The 9573-nt window shown below is 51.6% G+C and overlaps 1 protein-coding gene across 12 annotated transcripts in view; it reads left to right on the forward strand.

Annotated features, from left to right (window-relative positions):
• Positions 1-9573, forward strand: part of Banp (BTG3 associated nuclear protein) — a 77479-nt gene that overhangs the window by 65219 nt on the left and 2687 nt on the right. For 9 of the 12 annotated variants that reach the window (XM_029532397.1, XM_029532399.1, XM_021220125.1 and 6 more), the window contains one exon: positions 6778-6903. The exons of the other annotated variants lie outside the window; for them this stretch is intronic. In XM_029532397.1, coding sequence (XP_029388257.1) covers positions 6778-6903 — 126 coding nt within the window. The remainder of the gene's footprint in view (positions 1-6777; positions 6904-9573) is intronic. 12 annotated transcript variants of the gene reach the window in all.

Raw genomic sequence — 9573 nt, forward strand, 5'->3', positions numbered from 1 at the left:
CCAGCCAGAGCATGGTGAGTTACACTGAAGTGTCACAGGGCCAGCCAGAGCATGGTGAGTTACACTGAAGTGTCACAGGGCCAGCCAGAGCATGGAGAGTTACACTGAAGTGTCACAGGGCCAGCCAGAGCATGGTGAGTTACACTGAAGTGTCACAGGGCCAGCCAGAGCATGGTGAGTTGGAGCAGGTCGGCGCTCATTGATTCTCTTCAGAGGCTCCTAATCTGAGCTCTCAACAGGTCCCCTCCAGAGAGTTGGGAGCATGCTGACCAGAGGCGAGCCAAGTCCTAAGGCTGTGCTCTTCCCTAAGAAATGCTGAAGGAGAAGTTCAGTGTGACTAGTGAGCTGTTTTTTGGGGTTGGTGACACTGCAGCTTCTTGGTGCCATCACTACTGTTGCTCGCCTTGCTCTTTTCTAATGAACCTGTCACCAGCGTGGAGAGTCCCAACATGGAAGGTGCCAGGCTGGGACACTGCCTGTAGGTCTCCTCTGTTCACTTGATTTTATTGGCCCTATGAGCTTGGACAAATGAGTCAGTATCCCAGAATTGTGTTTCCTCACGGGCAGAGTGCAGCTCAGAGTCACAGACAAGGTAACGTCTGTGCCAAGAATCCGGAGTCCTGGCTGCTGCTACTCTCAGGTTGTCCTGGGCGCTTGTGATTGGGCCGGGGCCCTGAGGCCCCTACAGCTCCTTACGCAACCCCATTTTAGTGTCCTCTCCTGTCCTGGGTCCCGAGGCCCCTGCAGCTCCTTACACATCCCCATGCTAGTGTCCTCTCCTGTCCCGGGCATCTTGAGTCGTCGTGGTGTTCTGGTTAGGCTGAATGGCAGTGCCGCGAGATCCTGTGACATCTAGTATGCTATAGCCACTAAGGTCTTAGGCTTCAGCGCCCCCAGCAGCAGGGTGCTCTTCCTGTCTGTTTTCATGCAGCTTCCTCCAGCTCCAGGACCCCTCACTCACTGCAGGTGCCTGTCTCTCCAGCCCACTCTTGCCTCCTTCACCTGCAAGCCTTAGGCAGAAAGGAGAAGTGTATATGGCTTCCTTAGTGGGTGATGCTATAGCTTGAGCTCTATCTCTGAAATGGGTCATTTGTGAAGGGGCCACAGTGAGGAAGGGCTCTTTCCTTGTACTGGGGCTTTTTTCCAGTGCCCAGTGTTACCATGGCAACAAGGACAGCTGTGCACTGGCTCTCTTTGCCCCCAGTCTATTCTTGGAAGTGTTTTTTTGTTTATTTGTTTGTTTTTTGTTGGGGGGAGGCATTGCTTGCAGAATTTCTCTTCTCCCAAAACAATCCATGTGCTAGTGTTTTGGATTCTTGGTCTTAGTCATGTCAAAGTGGCCTCTTGCTTATGATGCGTCACAAGACTTGACATAAAGAACAACTGTCATGTCATGTTAAGGAAGCTTTTCATTTTCCCAGTGTCTATGACAGCAGCCGCAGTGCTTCAGTGGGGACCGGCTGCTGCTTCCCACTTAAAGCCCGGGAGTCTGCGACTGCGGGCAGAGGCTGGGATGCTCCTTGGGGAGTTTCTCAAGACTGGTCAGTTCCCATCACACTTCACTCTGAGTTCTGTGGTCAGAGCCAGGCTCTCAGGGCTGAGTGCTTACCCCTTGCTAGCAGAGTCCCGGGGCATGGAGCTCTGAGAAATGCTTGGACTTGAGGAGGCTCAGGGGGAAGACGGTAACCTGGCAGCACTCAGCTACATGTGAGACAGGCTGGGCAGCTAGTGTGCACTACCCCACCAGCCAAGTGGGCCCTGCTTCAGTATGCATGGGATGACTTTTTTCTTTATGGATGGATATGTGAAGTTGTTCCTCTGTGCCTCTTCAGGCTATCAGATAGGTCTGCTTTGCCCACTTCAGAGCTGGAATTTGGCTTTTAAAGTCACTAGTGTGTGTGTGTGTGTGTGTGTGTGTGTGTGTGTTTTGCATTCTGGTGACTTATTTACATTAAGATACTATAGATTCCTACTGACACCAGCAGAGAACCAGCATTTATCTTTGTCACCCCTGTTTGGAAGGGGCCCTAGAGAGTGTGGAGAGGACCCAGGGAAGCAGTTAGAAGAGACCATTGGTGGCTCCTTTGAAGGGCATTGAGCTGGCCCAAAGCAGCTGCAGGAGAGGACAGGAGCCTTTAGAGAGGCCTCAGGGTATTCTGGGAAGTTCTTATCAGCCTGTGGTCCAGTTGGTAGCCTCAAGTGAAAGGCTTTTTTTGTGTTTTGGATTTGGACCCCCAAGCCCCTGGTCCCTACTTGGATCTTAGAATGAAATAAATGCCACAGCCATCATTCTAAAGGCCAGAGATGTTCAGAGCAGGTGAGGCCATCTGTACAGGGCCTGCTGAGGGGTCCAGGGCACTTGTGAGGCTGCGGAGGGGCCCATCCTCAGTGGAGGCCAGGCTGCCTTCACAGAGGAGATCATGTTGCCCTCGTTACTTCTCGAGACTCTGGAAGGGCTTTCTGCTTCTGGTACTCGGTCCTTGGTATTCCTTGGCTTACGGTCACATCATCCGATAGCTTTTGTTGTTTTACAGCCTTCTAGAATTGTGACCTGAGTTTGGATGTCCCTAGTCTGGAAAGACACTACACGTGTCCTTAGGTCAGGGCTTACCCCGATCCTCTAGGGGCCCTGTTTCTAAGTGAGGTCATACTAAGACATGGAGGCTCGTCCAACTTGCAGAGACTGTCTAACCCACAGGACCAGGACCATCCCACCTCCACCCCATATCACCATTGGTATTATGTCTGGCTCCCTCTACCTTAAGGTCCCCCCTGCTAACCCCCAGTTTAGCGGCAAAGCCCACGAGAACGCCGTATTGGAAGCATGGCTAGGCTTCAGCCTGGGGGCTTCTCTCAGGCAGCCTGCCTGGCTGCTGCACACCTGTTGTTCAACAGCCCAGGCCCTCTCCTGGCTCAGTGTGCGAGACCACATCTTCCCAGGGCTCTGGAGATGAGGCTAGGAGGAGTCACTGCAGCCAGGGGCTCTAGACCACGCCTGTTGTATGGTGGCATACCCCTCCACCCCAAGGTCATGAGGTCCTAAGTCTGAAGTCCTGGTGCCATGTAAATGCTGCACATGGCCCCAGTGCTAGAGGCAGGCGCAGTGAGACCCAGGGAGGAGAGCGTGGAGCCCCATATCTGCTGAGAAGCCCTATCTTAGTGGGGTGAGGCAGAGAACAAGGAAGGAAGACATCTGGAGTTTCCCTCTGGCCTCTACATGTGTGTGCCATAACCCCTTTCCCATGCAAACACATGCATAGCACGCGCGTGCGCGCACACACACACACACACACACACACACACACACACAAGGCTTAAAACTTAATGAGCTGAGCAAGAGTGAGAGCACCTACACTTGAGAGGCCACGGAGGGCAGCTGCTCGTTCACCTCTGGAGGCCAAGCAGGGCTACAGAGCAAGGCTGAGCTGCTAGGTTATGTCAACTTGACCCAGCTAGAGCCATCAGAGAGGAGGGAACCTCAGTTAGGAGGATGCCTGAGAGCTGGCCTGTAGACAAGCCTGTAGGGCATTTTCGCAATTAGTGGTTGATGTGGGGGGGCCCAGCACTTTGTGGGTGCTGTTGTCCTTGGGCTGTAGTCCTGGGTTCTATACGAAAGCAGACTGAGCAAGCCAGAGGAAGTAAGCCAGTAAGCAGTACCCCTCATGGCCTCTGCATCAGCTCCTGCTCCAGGCTTCTGCCCCCTGAGTTCCTGACTTCCTTCACTGATACACATACTACATTGCAGACGTGTAAGCCAAGTAGACCCTTTCTTCCCCAGCTTCTTTTTGGTTGTGGTGTTTCATCACAGCAGTAGTAACCCTAATTAGGACAGAGACCCAGAAAATTAGTAGTTGGGGATATGGCTCACTTGGTAGAGTGCTCGCCATACAAGCATGAGGACCTGGATTCCAGTCCCCACACCCACATAAGAAGCCTGGTGTGACCATCTGCATCTGTAATCCCAGCCCTGAAGAACTGGGTAGAGATTTTCTAGAGTTTATGGGCCTGCCGGGCTTGCCATATTAGCAATTTCCAGATTCAATGAGAGACCTCATCTCAACATAGAACATAGAGAGCAATTTACATTGATCTTTGGCTGGTAGATATACATACATGTGTGCACACACACACACATGCATACACACACATACACAAACATACTGGTGTAGGGAGGGACAGCGAGGCATAGTCAATTAGAATTTTGCCGTAGGAATGTGTGTATATGTGAGAAGTTGGTGGCTAGTCTCTCTGAGCAGGTCAGTCGTTGGAGGTATTACTGGATAGCTGTCTTTCTAGCACCCCACCGCTCTTTTGGGAGAAAATTACTATTTGAGCTAGCACATGGGTTGCGGAAAGATCCTTGTTGGATTGGATCAAGTTAGTGAGAAACAAGTTGAAGCTTCTTGGGCCTTTTCCCTGCAGCTGTGGTCCAGGCCGTCTTCTGGCCACACTAATCTCCACTGGGAAGCGTGTCTACTCCTGGCACAAGGCTTCCTTTCTCCTATTTTGGTTTTACCCCTAGTAGACTCTTGGTGGGACTTGGAGTTTGATGTGCAGATACTGCTGAAAGGTCCTGGGGCTTCTTGCATTGATTTTAGGGTTAGCACCAGTTTTGCATTATCTCAGTTGGGTTTTAAGTAGAGCTGCAGAGTTGGCAGTGGATGGAGGAAAAGCAGATGGTGTGTGTTCGAAGCACAGCCCTCCTGGCCCCCTCAGTGCACAGCTTCCAACTCCTGCCCGTTGCCGCTCTTTCTTACGTCTGAAAATCATTGGCAGTGCTTCAGAATGTGTTAGGGGAGCTGCTACCAGTGAAGTCGGGAATGTAGCAGTGCCTGCTCCTTGTCCTTGTCTGTGGTGTGTCAGTCTGTGCTGTCCCCTGGGGAGCCCTGAGGTCAGCTGTAGGCTAGCTGGCGTTGGCTGCCTGGAGATGAAGGGTCTGGCTGTTGGCCTGGCGTCAGCTCTTATGTCACTGCAGTCAGACTTTTCCACCTCCCAGAGCCTGTTGGGAGAACCTGCAGATCAGGGCTCTGTTCCAGATGCAGGGTGAGCAGGCTGAGGGAAGGAATTGGAAGTTTATCTTTGGGAGATAAGTACAGACTTCCCCCTGTGTGCCATGCTGTGGTGGCCTTTGTAGCTAAAGGCTTATATCTGCCAGACTCCTTTCTGCAGCAGCGAGGATCCCCAAGAAGACTGACTACTTGGTTTTCTTGGGCAGCCAAAATGCACCTTCGTCACCCAACCCAAGCTTATAGTTGCTGTCTGGTAGCTGGGATCTGACTCAGGTTTTTACTCTTCACCAATTTAACATTAAGGTCAAACCTCAACCTGTGTGAGTCTCTTGAAGCACTGCCAGGAGATGCCAGGGACTGGAATGTGGTTGATTCAGGTCGTGCAGCGGGCCTTCCTGTGCTCACTGTGATACACCACACATTTAACATTTGTAGTACATACCTGTTGGGTTCCATTGCAACTGTCAGTCACAGAGCAAGTGGTCCAGTGTTGCTGGGATCTCTGGATCCTTGTTTGGAGGCTGTGTGGAAAGATGCCACACGTCCTCTTCCCCTCCCTGCCTGCCATCTCTGGCTGCAGCGATTCAGAGAAGCTCCATCTTACCCAGCTGCCTTCCTCCAGTGTCCTTGTGGCCGTCATAGCTCTCAGCTGAGAGCAGCATTGCCAGTGAAAGCTTACTTAGCTTGTTAGTCTCATGTAGCTCTGGCTGGCCTCCAACTCACTTAAGTAGCCAAGGCTGGCTTTCAACTCTGCTTCTCCCTATCAAATGCTAAGATGATTTAGCCATCATGTGTGGCTAAAAGGTGCTTGTTTTGTTAACTGTCTGGGAAACTCCTTGGAACTTCTGGTGCTGGAGGCAGATTCAGGAAGGCCCACACAGCAGAACAGGTGTTTGTCTTCCCCTGTTGCTGGAGGAGGAATGGTCACTAGCATGACAACTCCTGAGAGCGAACCAGAGGCCCACGGGGGCAGGCCCAAGAAGCATGGCCAGAACTGGACATTTTTCGGGATGGCCAGACCTTCCTGGCAAGTACTCCTAGCGAGTATGATGATGGCACCCTGACACGTATCTTGGTCTCCTGGTCACAGCAGCCAGCCAAGGTGATTGCTCACCAGCTCCTCCCTATAGCTGAACCAGATGTGGTCAGATCCTGTAGCCAGCATCCAGGCCCCACAGCCTCCTCACTGGGAGACAGTTTGTAAGCCAGGCCTGGTAGCTCTAGTCTTTGAAAGCCATGACTTTCTAAGCTTTTTCCAGATGGGAATCTTGCTTCCATTCATTGATTGGTTGGTCAAGTTACACCTTTGTCTTAATATTGCAAATTCAGGTTTTTCTACAGTATAACACCTCACATTTAAGCAGCTTCATGTTTCCTATAGAAAGTGGTTTTCTTGGCAGTGCTGGTAGGACAGCACTGTTGGGGTGCTGAGCAGGGAGGGTGTTGTTTGCTGCAATCAACACAGGCAGAGCTTTCTGGGAAACCAGTTCTGTGATTGCAAAGGTTTCCTTACATGCAACTGCAGTTACCTTAAATTCATTATGGATGAATCTGTAAAAATGTAACACAATTGGGGAACTGGTTATGTTATAACTCCTAACTTGGGGTTTCCACATGTGGCCTGGCTTCTGAGGTACCAGGAGATAGCAAACCAGGCAGCTGCACTATGTCAGCACCTCTCCTTTTTCCTACCTCTTCCCCACAAGGTGGGATCTGTGGCTTGACAAGTCCCTGCAGAGCCTATAGCCCCCATTCTGATCTCTTCCAGTCGTGGGGCCTGTGCCAGAATCCCATTCCTGTCAGCGGTGACTCAGTGGCCCAGGCTAATCCCTCCCAGCTTTGGCCTCTGGGAGGAGACACACTTGATCTGCCTGCTGGAAATGAAATGATCCAGGTTTGTAAGTGTTTCTTGTCGGGAGATGTGGGTGGCCTGACCAGTGTTTTCCAGGGACCATGAAAGAAGGGTCAGGTCAGAGCTCTGGACAGCAGGCATGCCCTGCTTGCCATAGGTAGCTAGTCCTCACAGAGCCTGTGCCACACACTTAAGCCCAGGCTTACAGAGGCTGCCACAATGACTGCCACTGTCTATGCTGAATCCCACAGAGGCCTGAGGCTAAGAGCTTGCTTGGGCAGCCAGAGACATAGTGGAGGTGCATGTTTGGCATAGCTGACAAGGTCACTATGAACAGGCATGTATCTTACATGCAGATGTGTGCATGTGCACATCTATGACCACATGTGTGTTAAGACATGTGTATAGGCATATGAAACAATGATGGCATATGAAGACATGTGGCTTGATGAATGGCCCTTAAGTCAGGCCCATCTGCTGAGCTTGGAGCCCTCACCCCACGGAGCCTTTCATTCTTGGAGACAGGGCCATTCTGCTCTTGCAGTAGTTCTGGTGTCTGTGTCCTTTCCTTCCTTCTGAAGCCTGCTGCTTCTGCTGTTCAAGGAGCCCCCATTGCCTCTCCGTGGGTTATCCTGGTGGATGGCCCAGGGTAGGTCAGGGGAGACAGCCAGGTACACGTGGGCCATAGATCCTCCATAGACACTGTCCTGTCTGTTTGACCTCAGGTTCTTGCAGTGAGGCCAGGAAGCTCCTAGACTCAGATGCTGGATGGGGATGTTCATCTGTCTGTAGAGCATGGCTTCCGTAGCCTGCAGGGTTGGCAGAGAAGCACGTGGGACCCAGTAAGATCCATACGAGCTGCTGAGTAGGGAGAGCAGGAGGTATTCTGGGTAAAGGCAGAGGAAGAGAGATCCCAAGCTGCCCTGCCTACCCATGAAAGGTCAAGAGAGTCTAGAAGAGCCAAGGCTCTAACCAAGTCTGCCACCAATGGCTGTCCCCAAACAGGAGCTCTTGTTTGCTTTTTCCTAAATATAAAATTCTCGGTTTTGTTTCATGTTGAACTGCTTGGTCAGATGAAGCAAAGCACCATGCCTGGAGAAATGTAGTTCTCAGCACAGATGATGAGCTTGCCTCCAAGTCAGCATGAAGGAGAAGCCCAGAGGGCTCTGTCAGCGACTCTTAGAAGACTGGATCATTTTACTCTGTTCAGGCTTTTCCCCCTGGAAGGGGCCTTGCTTTATCTAAATCAAGGAGTCTTTACTGTCAGCCAGCTGTTGGGCAACTCCATCTGTTGCCCTGCTCTGCTCTGAAGAGGGAGGGCGTGGCCAGTAGCATTGTGCAGCAGCTGTGCCAGAGTGGGTGTGGAATAGGGATCACTGAGGTTTTGGGTAGAAGTACCAGGCAATTGTTTCTGTGGAGTTTTGAGCTTGCCTGGAAACCAGAGCCCAGATGTGTGTCGCACACCCTCTCTCCTTTCCGTTAACCTGAGATTAAGCGCTGAGGATCAGCTCCCCTGCTTTCGCATAGCCCACTGCCTGTCACCGTGGCCCATGGAGATGCCTGTCCCCCTATCCCTAGACGTTGACAGAAAAGCATCAATAAGCAGGTCCAGGGAGGTGTGTCTGGAGGCCTGGCTGTGTGCAGGGACAGCTGTCACTGCTGCTGTTGTCTCTTGACTCCTCCCTGAGCAGAGTCTGTCAGGGCCTCCATAGGTGAGCGGACTCACACTGCAAGTGAGATTGATCCAGAAGCCACTGCACTCCCCAGGAAGGAGGTAGATAGACCGCTTCCCAAAGAAACGCCAAGAGTCCTTAGGAAAGAGCTACTTCCTGATTCTGTCCCTGCAGCCCATCTGATGGAGTTAAGCAGGAATTTCCAAGGGGACAGCTGTATTCAGTCTTTTGGCAGTCATTTCCCCAAATAGTTGTTTCACTTTTTTCTTAGTTATTCAAAAATGTTAAAAAGGGCTTTTCAGTCATTAAAAATACACACACACACACACACACACACACACACCCATATTTTCCCACTACCTGTGAACCTGAGTGTGTTTTGGTTTGGCCGACCCTCATTAGCATAAAAGACACTGTCCTTACTTGCAGTGTGTCCTTTAAAAAGGCACATGTCATCTGACAGTCAAGCTGTATTTACAAGGACAGCTTCTTAGAAGTTGACTGGATGTTTGTGCTGCCGTCTCTGCTTGTGGGGGACCACATGCAGTCTTCTTCATACAAAAGGCTGGCATGCCATCATGCCACCGGAGCCTCTAATACGGCCATTCCGTCCACTGTTGTTCTTGCCTGCCTTGGACTGCGCAACGCTGATGAGGATGGGGCCCATGGGTCCTGGCAACTGTGAACGAGCAGATGGAGGCTCTGTATTGCCTGCCTCGAGCCCCCTGCCCAGTTGTGTGAGCACCAGGTGGAGTTTGTGGGAGCGAATCAGTGATAAGGATATCCAGGGCTAGGGTCACCCCAAGCTTATTCCCCTCCTCCAGGTCCATTCTGAGGCAGGGTCACTAGTCAGGCAGGGTCAGGATGCTGGAAGGATGCAGCTAAGAAGGACTGAAGGGTCCGTTCTGTAGTGACTTGCTCCTGGTGTCTCTGCTCATACCATCCCCACAGCTCTCACTCTCCCCGCCACAGTAGCTCTTCCCTTCTCTCTCTCTCTCTCTCTCTCTCTCTCTCTCTCTCTCTCTCTCTCTCTCTCTCT

The sequence above is a fragment of the Mus pahari genome, chromosome 20 (genome assembly GCF_900095145.1).
Source record: "Mus pahari chromosome 20, PAHARI_EIJ_v1.1, whole genome shotgun sequence".
Lineage (NCBI taxonomy): Eukaryota > Metazoa > Chordata > Mammalia > Rodentia > Muridae > Mus > Mus pahari.